At 37.9% G+C, this 13,304-nt stretch overlaps 1 protein-coding gene across 1 annotated transcript; it reads left to right on the forward strand.

Annotated features, from left to right (window-relative positions):
- Positions 1–876: 876 nt before the first annotated feature.
- On the forward strand, positions 877–9,582 carry LOC149197272 (senescence/dehydration-associated protein At3g51250-like). Its single transcript, XM_089403887.1, has 4 exons — positions 877–1,803; positions 8,928–9,094; positions 9,193–9,277; positions 9,377–9,582. The coding sequence occupies exons 1-4, from the start codon at positions 899–901 to the stop codon at positions 9,573–9,575; spliced, it is 1,356 nt and encodes a 451-aa protein (XP_089260013.1). The 5' UTR covers positions 877–898; the 3' UTR covers positions 9,576–9,582.
- Positions 9,583–13,304: the final 3,722 nt, after the last annotated feature.

The raw sequence follows: 13,304 nt of genomic DNA on the forward strand, positions 1-13,304 counted from the left end.
ATAGACCTAATATAGAAACTTATGTATATAGATCGATTAACATTTTTTTCTCATCCAATAAATAAGATGAAAAACAACTTAATACATGGTGTATTGAACACTTTATTCTCATCTAATAGAAGAGAAAAAAGACTCTAAAACAACCATTTACTTAATACATGGTGCTTAACATAAATACTTATTCCAAATTAGTATCCAATAGACTTAATATAGAAACTTATGTGTATAGAGTGATTATCATTTTTTTCTCATCCAATAGATAAGATGAAAAACAACTTAATACATGGTGTATTGAATATCACTTTATTCTCATCTAATAAAAGAATAAAAGAAAACAAAAAAACTGTAAAACAATCATTTACTTAATATATTGTGCTTAATATAAAGACTTAATCTAAATTAGCGTCTAATAGACATAGAATGATTATCACTTTTTTCTCATCCAATAGATAAAATGAAAAACAACTTAATACATGGTATATTGAATATCACTTTATTTTCATGCAAGAAATGAGAAAAATATATATATAAAACATTCATTTACTTAATACATAATGCTTAATATAAATACTTATTCCAAATTAAGATGTAATACAAGACTTCATATAAAAACTTATATGTACAGAGTGATTAGTAGAATATAGCAATCAACGAAGAAAAAGAAGAAAAGAAAGAGGAAGAAGATCAAGTTCGCGGGGGATTTTGAATTCACATATAGATGATTTCTTATCTACCTCACGATAAGGAGGAGGTTGAAGCAGAGACTACAATAGAACGAAGGGGATGAGAATTTCTATTGCCTTTTCTTCTGAAGCAGAAGCAGAAGAACAAATTAAACATCCATAAAAAAATCATGCATAAGTATAAGAAGAGAAGTGCCCAAACCTCATCTCGGAAGATGCAGTGGGTGGCTAAGAACGCCTTCAGTTTAAACAAAAAGAAGGGCAGAAACAAATCGACTGAGCCTGCTCAACCTTCTGCTGTGTTTGAAGAAGATGATGAGAATGGTAAGTTGCAGCAACAGTTTTCTCATCTTTCGGCCACAGAAGCAGAGCAGCAAATGCAAGATGATGATGATAAGGAATGTGCAGAGCATTCTATCGAAGAAACACTGGTGAGGATTCCAGGAATAGCGGTGGTGAACTTGGTGGAGGCGGGAGAAGAAGTCAGTGACAGCCCGCAGTTGGGAAGCGGCGAATTTTCCATTGTTCGACTTGTTCAGGGCAATACAGGAATCGCCCTTTTTGTGAATGTTGGGGAAGATGTGCGTTGGCCTCTCACCAAGGATGAGCCCACCCTCAAACTCGACGCCCGTCACTACCTCTTCTCCATATGCCCTCCGCCGGACGAAGAGGCCGCAGATAAAGACGGCGCTGAGATACTGAATTACGACGTAACATTTGCAGACGAAGAGGGTTTGGATTTGCTGGACAGTTTCCTGCAGCAACACGCATGTCTGTCATTACCCGCGGAATCGACAGGCGGTGCGGCATCAAAATCCACAAGATCAGCGAAGGGCGGTTCGAAAGAAAACCCGGAGGTGGCGTACTGGACTGAATTGGCGCCGAGGGTGGAAGATTATAACACTGCGGTGGGCAAGGCCATTGCTGCTGGTTCGGGGCAGATTATCAAGGGCTTATTCCTCTGCACCAAAGCTTATTCTTCTCAGGTACAGAACGGCGGAGAATCTGTGAGAAGCCGAGTAACGAAAGCCGAGAGCAAAACGGCCGCAACAGCCGATTATCAAAAGAAAACGAGTGCTCAAGTGAAGATTAGTCCTCGCACAAAGAGAAATATTCGAAGGTAAATGGAATGGAAACTCATCTTCTTGAATCAGAGATCTGTCTTACGAAATCCATCACATAAATAAATTATTTAAGTGGTCTGTTTTATCATTATTATTTTTGTAAATTTTGAAAATAATAATTTTAGCTAGTTTAAAATATAAATCGCTAAAATTATTTTTTTATTCAACACGAATCAGCGAAGCTAATTTTTTTATTCAAACATTTATTTTGAAAATCTATAATATAAATTATTTAAGTTGTATTTTGAGGATGAACAACATTAACCGATTGGTTCCAAATGCAGATTAACCACTCAAATGAATTATGTGCTAATTCATAAAAGAATAATTCTATTCACAAAAACTTCCATTCAGATTATCTTCTTTATAGTTTCTTCATGTTTGTTTCAGTCATAGTATTGGTTCTGAGGTACCAGTAAGATCAAAAACAAATTGGAAATATCAATCGCAACCAGCACCTTAAACACACTAACAACCACCATATTTACATAGTCAACTTTTGTAAATTGCGATTTTGTTTTGTTGGGTATTTTTCATGGGAAAATACCAAAAACCATACAAACAAACACCACAGAGCCAATGCTCTGTTTTCTTCCAGGACCCTTGCACAGGGAAGCTTTAAAAACAAATATGCTCATAACAGTCCATTACACAGCCATAAAAACATTCTCTATTGCTTTTAAAAAAAAACTATTACAAACTTCATCCTCAGCGCAGAGAGGGATTCACTGGAGAAACTGTCTCCTTCATTTCTGGTCTTCCACTGCTGTGGGTGTTACAAAACAGCTTCAAGCTACCTCTTGCTTTTGCGATGAGCAAGCAATACAATACATCTTTGTTTTAAAAATGATTTCCGCACTGCTGTGCGTTCATTACAATTCCATGAGCTCTCGCACTGCTGTGCGTTTAAAACAAAAAAATTTACATGCGCACCGAGCGCAGCCACCACACTCACACACTAAAACCTTTCTACATGCGCAGACACAATACATCAAAACATTTCCATGAAAAAGAAAAAAAATAGCGCGCAGACACCACAACTCTAAAAACTACCACGCATTGGCTTTTCACTACACTTATGCGTGAGAGCTCAACATAATGTTTTACATAAAACATACATACCAAAAATATTACGCCCCCTCACCGTGCGCAGGCACAATTACTCATAAAAAATGCACCTTTTTTTTTATGACCACCTGCGGGCTTACATAATATATATAAAACATATAAAAAATATAAAACGTATGTGCCCATAATCATTTAAAACGGGTCTCCACCAAACAATACGAACAACATTAAAAACCATAAGTTCATCCATCCGGCGGTCAACACAAAAAGACTTCCACTCCACGCAAAATTAATTCGCTGCAGGCCCGTATGCACCTTCAGAGATCGACGGCTGACAACACGCAACCAGATCGGACGACTGTGATGAATATCGGAAGCCACTTTAATGTTGAGCTTTAGCACCCGAGAAAATTATGTTGGCTGATGTCAGGTGAGAAACACGTGGCGCCACCACAGTCCATCGGGTTCAATTGCCGGATTATTCCTTCGTCGGAAAGCTGGTCCGAGAAGTTTCAGGCGGGTATGCTGAACGGTTTCAGGCGCTGTGGTATGGGCGTTGTATTCCTGATGCCGCCGTTGTCCACGCTGCATCCACGAACTTTGCTGCAGTTGGAATTAATATTCCAACACTCCCCTTTAATTTCAACTGCTAGGCATTCAATCTTACCCAAACACTTCCTCACATAGAGGGATTCACTAACTGCTGTTACAAGAATATCTTCCTCACATAGAGGGATTCACCAACTGCTTCTGATGCAGTTCATAAACAAACAAAGTTGTCTTCCTCTTAATAGAGGGATTAACCTGAAACTGTGCTTAAGAGCACCTTCCTCATGACAGAGGGATTCACCATAACAATGTGCTGAAGAGCACCTTCCTCATGACAGAGGGATTCACCATAACAATGTGCTGAAGAGCACCTTCCTCTTGACAGAGGGATTCACCTGTTATAAAGAAACATCTTCCTCTTAACAGAGGGATTTACCAAACTATGCTAAAGAGCATCTTCCTCTCAATAGAGGGATTCACCAATGACTATGCTGAAAAGCATCATCCTCTTGATAGAGGGATTTACCAAATGACTGCTTCAAGTGCAGTTCCAAAACAAACAATCATTGCACTGCTGTGTGTGCAAACTCATTACAATGTTCTTTTATGCTGCTGCATATTCTCTGCTGCACTGTTGTGCCATCTTCTTTGCTGCGTCTACCCCACACTGCTGTGTCTACACTTGCACTGCTTGTGCACTTTTCAAAGACAAAATACTCTGTCTTTTCTGGAACAATTACACTATCCCAATTTACAAATTTACACTACTGTGTGTAAACATTTCTTACATTCAATGTTGTCGCATATATTGCATTTCAATTCAATGAACAACAAATTCATTACATTTACCTTTACTGTTGTAAGGAAAATTTCTTTTTCATGTGCTGCTGTTCAAAACTTCTTACTGCTGCATTTTTTTTATTTGCATTGCTGTGTGCTTCTCCTTCTTGCCATCATGCTGTTGTCCATAACTCATAACCATAAACTCTGTCATCCCTGGGGTCATCCCTGGGTTTTTATTTGCTGCTGCGTTGCCTCTGCAATTTGCACTGTGGCTGCCTTTTGTTTCATCATACTGCTGTGTGCCCATACACTAACTCTTTACTCTCCATTACTTGCACATAGAGAGAAATCATCCTCACGCTGTTTTGCGCTGCATTCTCCACACAACAAAAAAAAAATTAACACGGGCTGCTACCTTTTCTTTTTACACCCTTGCTTCACACAATCTTAGTCTTCTTTCATTTTTTTTTTACAATGCACTGCTGTGCAGTTCCTTTCATTTTTCTGCTGCCACACATTATCATTTACCCATGTGCATTAAAAATCTTTTGTCCCTGTTTTTCTTTAGCCATTTCTGTGCATGTTGCATTGCATACAAAGAATATTACATTTTTCACTGCTGTGTGAAAAATTTCATTGCATTCTCAGCCACTGGGCATTTACGCTCTGCTGCGTTTTGCCTTCTTCTCATTTTCTTCTCACTGCTTTGCATTTTCATTCCCAATACAAAACATTTCATCTGCTGTGCATTACACTCATTCTGCTGTGAGTATATTCTCTCACATTACATAGAAGGGAAACTACATTCCATTGCTATGCATTTCAATGCATGTGTTGCATAACAAAAATTTCCAAACTGCTGTTTTGTATTTTGTCTTCCCACTGCTGTGAGGGTTTCCATGCTTTGCATTTTTCTCTTATCTCGTTGCTGCTCTTTACATTTCAGCGCTGCCATCTTTTCTTCTTTATGCATTTCTGTGCATATTGCATAAACACAAAGCAAAAACATTGCTGATTTCATCACTGCTGCATATTACCTTTTAGAGGGATTAACAAAGATTTCATTTGCAACTGCTGCGCTGCAATACATCCTCCATCAACAAATGACTGTTAATACAGTTCAACAAACAAAAAAAATTCAAGCTCCCCTTTAGTGTATGCTTGTCTTCTTTTGGCAAGTTTTCTCAAAACAAACTTAGATCAGCTGCGTTGCTTAAGGGGCTTTCACACTGTATTTCTTTTCTTCTCCATACTTGTGTAACTTTCTTCTTTTGCATGGGTCTAGCTTGTGTAAGAGCCCATGTCAAGTTACAGTCACGTGCCATATGCCCAATGTTATGACACTTGAAGCATTCAACTTTATTCATGAATGAGAATTCATGATTTCTTCTTGTGAAATTATTTCTTGGAGATTGTCGAAGACTACAACATCTATCTCCATGAAATGCTCTACAATCTTTTGCCATATGACCAAAGTTTGAGCAAGCATAACAATAACCATAAAATGAACTTTGGTACCTGTGAGATGGAGGTTTCCTTGATGCACTTCTGAAGCCTTGCTGCCTTGAGATCCTTTGATGATCACCATTGCCTCTTGCCTTCTTGCCATCAGCTACATTTCTTCTTGGAGCTGGTTTTCTACTTGGAGCAGGATCTCTTCTATTGTAGCCTTCATTTTTCTCCTTGCCTTTGCTGGAACTAGGAGCATCACACCTTCTTTGTGGCTTCTTCACATCTCCTTTGCTTAAAGCATCTTCATCCTTGTTTGAGGGTTCACCTACATACCCAAGTCCTAATTTATCAGATGGAGATCTGTGATAGCTGAGCATGTCATCCAAGGCTTGAGAGCTCTTCATGATTTTGTTCATCCCTTCAACCTTTTTCCTGAGGAGGACAATCTCTTCTTCCAACTTTTCACACTCATTATTTTTCTTTGCTAGTTGTTCCTCAGTTTCTTCTTTGCTACGAGTAGCTTCAGCTGCTACTATTTTAAGGGAGATAATGTCAGACTTCATTTTGGAGATTTCTGCTTGACTGCTCTCCATTTTCTTTTCAGCTCCTTGTGCCTGCTTCCTGGCTTCTTGTAGTTCGGACTTAAGGGAGGAGACCTCTACCTTGTACTGTCCAATCTCTTCCACAAGCTTATTCACTTTCTTGTGTCTTTGTTCAAGTTGACTTGTCAAGGCATCTGCCTGCTTCTTTGCTTCATTCAGCTGATTTGTCATGGATATGACTTCTTCATGGTGTTTCCTCTTGCATTGATCAAGCTCCTTCTTAAGCTTGGCAAGCTCTTCATCCCTTTCTTTTACTTGAAGCTTGATGAGGTCAAGCTTTTCATTCTCAGCTTCTATGATGGGTTCTTCTTGACTCATTGTCATGGTCAGTGCTCCCTTTGCATGAAGGTCATGCAGTCTGTCCCATATATCCTTTGCTGATGTATATTTTCCTAGATTCCTCTTCACAGAATCAGGCAGTACATCCAAGATTATTTTTGCTGCTTGTGCATCATACTCCATAGATTCTTTATCCAACTTGCTGTCATCAATCACTGACTCCCAGACTTCAATCCCCTCAAACATTAGGAAAGCCCTCATCTTTATTTCCCATACATCAAATTTTCCATCAAACTTTGGGGTTTCAAATAGAATGTATTCTAATGGATTGCCTTCTAGTTTAGTAGAGGGGGGAGACACATTTTTAACAGGCCTGGAGGCTTTCTTCTTTGACCTTGCCATTCTTATCTAGGCTTTAAATACTTGACTGTGTTTTCTTTTAAATCACTGACTGTTCCTTCAACAGTAACACAAAGGAAAGCTTTGAGAAATACCTTAACTCTTTTGGCTGAGTCTTCACACTGCTGGAGAAGTTTGACTGCTACAACCACACCTTCTTTCAGCTTCTTTGAGTCTTCAAAGAGCCTGGACTAGCTCCAATACCACTGTTGGGTATTTTTCATGGGAAAATACCAAAAACCATACAAACAAACACCACAGAGCCAATGCTCTGTTTTCTTCCAGGACCCTTGCACAGGGAAGCTTTAAAAACAAATATGCTCATAACAGTGCATTACACAGCGATAAAAACATTCTCTATTGCTTTTAAAAAAAAACTATTACAAACTTCATCCTCTGCGCAGAGAGGGATTCACTGGAGAAACTGTCTCCTTCATTTCTGGTCTTCCACTGCTGTGGGTGTTACAAAACAGCTTCAAGCTACCTCTTGCTTTTGCGATGAGCAAGCAATACAATACATCTTTGTTTTAAAAATGATTTCCGCACTGCTGTGCGTTCATTACAATTCCATGAGCTCTCGCACTGCTGTGCGTTTAAAACAAAAAAATTTACATGCGCACCGAGCGCAGCCACCACACTCACACACTAAAACCTTTCTACATGCGCAGACACAATACATCAAAACATTTCCATGAAAAAGAAAAAAAATAGCGCGCAGACACCACAACTCTAAAAACTACCACGCATTGACTTTTCACTACACTTATGCGTGAGAGCTCAACATAATGTTTTACATAAAACATACATACCAAAAATATTACGCCCCCTCACAGTGCGCAGGCACAATTACTCATAAAAAATGCACCTTTTTTTTTATGACCACCTGCGGGCTTACATAATATATATAAAACATATAAAAAATATAAAACGTATGTGCCCATAATCATTTAAAACGGGCCTCCACCAAACAATACGAACAACATTAAAAACCATAAGTTCATCCATCCGGCGGTCAACACAAAAAGACTTCCACTCCACGCAAAATAAATTCGCTGCAGGCCCGTATGCAGCTTCAGAGATCGACGGCTGACAACACGCAACCAGATCGGACGACTGTGATGAATATCGGAAGCCACTTTAATGCTGAGCTTTAGCACCCGAGAAAATTACGTTGGCTGATGTCAGGTGAGAAACACGTGGCGCCACCACAGTCCATCGGGTTCAATTGCCAGATTATTCCTTCGTCGGAAAGCTGGTCCGAGAAGTTTCAGGCGGGTATGCTGAACGGTTTCAGGCGCTGTGGTATGGGCGTTGTATTCCTGATGCCGCCGTTGTCCACGCTGCATCCACGAACTTTGCTGCAGTTGGAATTAATATTCCAACATGTTTGCAGAGAAAAAAACCAAAGTCTAAGCAATAATACAGCAATCTGAGCAACATTTAGCTATACATAAAAGAGTTGAAGCACTTAATGAAGGTTAGTAAATATGTATGGGCTAAACATTTACTACAAACTCTTAGTTGCAATCAGCAACCTCTGCAAATTTAGAAAAACCCTCATTTTGTATAATGGTCCATCCCCGTCTTAAGTAAAAATGTATTAATGAGTCAAAATGTATGTTTTAGATAAATATGAATGGAAAAATCATTTGCATAGTAAAAAGGAAATTGTGGGGACACTACTCTGCAATCCAAGTGTATTCTGTTGAAATTAAGCCTCTGTCCAGTTGCCATTAACTTACTGCAACCGGAGATTTGACTTGCGGCAACTGATTTCTTAGCCAGGCTCCTCTACCGTGTGAAATTCTCTAACAAAAACCTGAATGGGAATTATTGAATTTTGTGTTGACACGGATATGCAACTGGAGATTTGACTTGCGGCAACTGATTTCTGAGCCAGACTCCTCTACCGTGTGAAATTCTCTAACGAAATCCTAAATGGGAATTATTGAATTTTGTGTTGACACGGATATATATATTGTGTGTAGGGCGAAAAGGTTGTCAAGGATGACAGAAAAACTAAGCGAGAAAGTGCTGGCTGGGGTTGTCAAAGTAAGCGGTGCCGTGATTGATCCGGTTATCGGCTCCAATGCTGGCCAGAAGTTCTTTAGCACGTTACCTGGAGATGTCCTTCTTGCTTCCTTGGATGCTTTCAGTACGGCAGAATTTCTCCCAGTCCCTTGAAATGGTTTTAAATGAATACTGTAAATGGTGGGTATATGATAATATAGGGTTTTTCTTCTTAAATTGCAGACAAAGTTTCGGACGCTGTAGAAATAGTTGGAAAGGATGCTCTGTCAGCTGCTTCTGAGGCTACAGTTGAAATTGTTGCAAACAGGTATTGGATTTTGAATTCTTCATGTGTCTGGTTTGCTGAAATGGGAACCATTCATTGAAAATGTGAATGAATTTCTTGATGTTGGTCAACTGAGTGCAGGTTTGGGGAGGAAGCAGGAGAGGTGACACATGACACATTTGCTGTGGCTGGGGATGCCATTGGAACTGCGTGGAACGTCACAAAGGTCCCGGAGGCCATCGATCCGGCATCAAATGGAACGATATCAGCATCTGCTTTGAAGGCTTTGAAGTTGAAGAAGGCCAGCAAAGCAGGCACTAGTGCATCTAAATGCAAATGATTGTACATATAGCATCTTGCTGGAATTCCTTTGCTACCCTACATATTTTGTTTTAGATTTTCCCAGCAGTAATAAAATTTTCTATGAATCTCTTTTGGGGTCATGTAAAAATTGTGAATTGAAATCTCAGTGGGAGAATTTCTCTGTATTGCATTAACAATGCAAACTGCATAGTTACAAAACATTTCTACACAGTTCTTTACTATTGTATATTTAAGATAAACGTATTTTATTACTAAATTTAAAGAGTTTAGTTATTTGTGTTACTTGTTATTTAATAATAAAATATTTAATTTAGTTTCTAGATGTGAATTGGTTAGTGACATGGTAGTTTTTGTGATATGAAACTCTATCACAATAATATAACCAATCTAATTATCAATTTTTTCTTCAAAAAATATATTTAAATTACACATAAATTGAATCTATTTCTTGATAATTCAAAATAATCTTTAAATATCATATTAATGATATTTAAATGATTTTAACAAATCTATTCTTTTAATGAAATTACAAATATTTTAATTTAATCTATATTATTTACAAAGATTGCATATAATATTAAATAAAGAATTTCCTATAAGGCATAGAATAGACACTGATGGGGTGTAATTTTAACCCACATGTAAAGGTCATTGGTTTGAAAATCTGTGGGCAAAAATCCAACTATATTAAGACCTCGTCTAAATAAAGCATACCTCGTCTAAATAAAACATCTTGTAAATAGAAACTTATAAAAACAGGTTACTTATAAAAACAGGTTGGTTGTGCCATGAGTTAGAGACCTCGTCTAAATAAAACATCTTGTAACTAGAAACTTATAAAAACAGGTTGGTTGTGCCATGAGTTAGAGACCTCGTCTAAATAAAGCATTTTGTAAATAGAAACTTATAAAAACAGGATGGTTGTTCCAAACCTTGACATCCTTCAACATGAGAAGACAAAAATACTACTAGTGTTGCAAGCAAAAAACCTGAGTCATAACAATTATTGGGGAGAATCTTCAACCATCCCTATTGGCTATAATGTCAATTTTTCCCTCTAGCTCTACTAATCTTATAAGAATTCTCCTAAGTTCTCTTGTACCTCCCTATGCCGCTTACAATATTCAATGATGTTTAACCTTATACCGACTTTGTGCCATGATCAATGATGTGACGGGAGTGAATGTAATGTGCCAAGTATAGTGGGAGTCACAACCCCTTTAGTGTGACCTAGGACCTTATCAAGGAAGTGGGAAATGAAGCAAGGGATGAATGGAAGAATGACGAGGAGTTGTGGGCACTCATTTAAAAGATACAATAAGATCCCAATACATCTGATACATTTAGCAGGAAAAACGATTCGTTATGGTACAAAGATCGGTTATAAATATGTAAGAATTCCCAACTCAAACAAAATATTCTTAGGGAATTGCACACGTCTCCCTTAGGAGGGCACTCAAGATTTCTAAAAACCTAGCACAGGGTTAAGAAGGATTTTTCTTGGGATGGCCTTAAATCAAATATTCAAAAGTTTGTGGCAAAATGTCTGGTTTTCCAACAAAATAAAATTGAAACAATTAAGACCCTAGGACTATTACAACCTTTATCCATTCCAAGCCAACATTGAGGGAGGTTTCAATGGATTTTATCACAAGGTTTACACAAGTCGGAAGGAAAGAGTGTTATCATGGTGGTAGTTGACAGACTTACCAAGTATGCACACTTTTGTGCATTATCTCATCCATTTAAAGCGAGTACAGTTTCTACTGCATTTATGGAAACAATTCAAAAGCTACATGGGAACCCAAAGACTATTTTAAGTGATCGAGATCCCATTTCACTGGAAGTTTTTGGACAGAATTGTTTTCTTGTCTTGGTACTCAGTTAGCTCATAGCTCATCTTGTCATCCTCAATCTGATGGACAAACTAAGATAGTAAGCAAATGTTTGGAATAATATATTTGTTGCTTTGTATCTGATAAACAGTCACAATGGGTCAAATGGTTGCCTCTGACTAAATGGTGGTATAACACTTCCTTCCATACTGCAACAAGAATTGACCCCATTTATGGCACTTCATGGATATCATCCACCATCCATCACATCATATTTAAGAGAAAATTCTAAGGTTCAAGCAGTGAAAGATCACATCGATCATCAGCAACAAGTTCTCCAACTCTTAAAGGATAACCTCACCTTGGTTTGGAATAGAATGAAACAGCAGGAAGATCAACATCACAGCGAAAGAAGTTTTGTTGTAGGTGATTGGGTATTCCTACGGCTACAACCATATAAACAAATGTCCCTCAAGCACGCTAATAAGGATAATAAATTATCACCAAAGTATTATGGTCCATACAAGGTGTTGCAAAAGATAGGTACTATGACATACAAATTGGAGATTTCTGTAGCTTCTTGAGTGCACTTAGTTTTCCATGTTTCATGCTTAAAGAAGGTTATAAGTGACAAGCTTCCAGTTCAAACAATATTTCCAAAACTTGATGAGGAAGGAAAAATCATATTGGAACCTAAAGCAATCAAAGAAACAAGAACTCGACAGCTACTAAATCGATCAATTTCAGAGTATCTCATCCAGTGGAAGAACTTACCCGTTGAAGATTCCACATGGGAGGATGAGAATTTTATACAGAAGCATCCAGAACTACTCAAGAATTGAGGAAAACACTTTTTTGAAGGAGAGGGGCATTTTAGGTCCCTATAATACTAGTGATTCTCCCATTACTATTGTCATTGTATCCCTTATTTTTATTGTTGTGCCCCTATTGTCCCCATATTGTTATTATTGTGCCCCATAGAATCCCACTATTGTTATTTTGTGCCTTTATATTATTATTGTTAGGTCGGATTTGGTTATATTGTGACCCCTTAGACTCCTATATATAGAAAGAAGGTTTTGTCATTTGAATCATCTAAGAATTGTTCATTTGTGTAATGTAAAGGAGGTTGCCCCCTCAAAGAGGCTTATTTCTAAGGCATTGATCTATCTTTTCTATCTTTTTGTGAGCCGGTTTCATAACACATAATACCTCATTTCGAAGATCTCAAAAAGGAGGCGAAAATAAATGGGTAAACCATTTGAGAATTTTTCGGTCCCTCTGTTTTCGTTAAAGTCTTTTAGTCCCTCAAAACGCCTCCAGAAGTTTAAGACCCGAAAAAACTGCCAAAAATAGTAAGTTGCGCTACAATTAAGGAATCTAAAAAGAAAAAATGGTGGGGGTCCAAGTGGAATAGGCAGGTGGACACCAATATCCACCTAGGTCATCTTAGGAACGAAGGCTTATACCAGATAATCATAGGAATTGAGACAAAACCAATGTCAGAGGATGAGAATTTTGATTGGCTTAACGGATTTGACATGACTTATGGAAGATTATGTCTATCTGTGTCTCATGGTATTCTTTATCAGATCATAGATATTGAATCACTGCATGCAATCTAGACTACATTAAAAGGATTATATGGTGATGAAGATGATCTAGAAGAACATCATTTAGAAAAAGAGAGCTCAATCTATCATAGAAATCATGAAACCAACGAAGACATTCCACAACGTGGAAAAATATTCTCGAGACAATGTTGTACATGATGGCTCTGTTTCTTCTATCTTTGACGAAGTTGTGCAGATGAGAATTTTATCCTTTCCAATAAGGAAGATGTCACACATGAGGAAATGTATTATTCTGTTGGTGATTAAAAATCTACTATAAATAGAGAGTTTTCTTTC

This window comes from Pinus tabuliformis, chromosome 2_2, assembly GCF_031772625.1.
Source record: "Pinus tabuliformis cultivar Carrire ecotype Pingquan chromosome 2_2, CPIR1, whole genome shotgun sequence".
NCBI classification, from domain to species: Eukaryota; Viridiplantae; Streptophyta; class Pinopsida; order Pinales; family Pinaceae; genus Pinus; species Pinus tabuliformis.

Bases quoted from the DNA above. Each gene is read 5' to 3' on its own strand.
- LOC149197272 (XM_089403887.1), top strand. From the start codon at position 899: ATGCAGTGGGTGGCTAAGAACGCCTTCAGTTTAAACAAAAAGAAGGGC. The intron at 1,804-8,927 runs GTAAATGGAATG...TATTGTGTGTAG, and splicing joins ACAAAGAGAAATATTCGAAG to GGCGAAAAGGTTGTCAAGGA. The intron at 9,278-9,376 runs GTATTGGATTTT...AACTGAGTGCAG, and splicing joins GTTGAAATTGTTGCAAACAG to GTTTGGGGAGGAAGCAGGAG.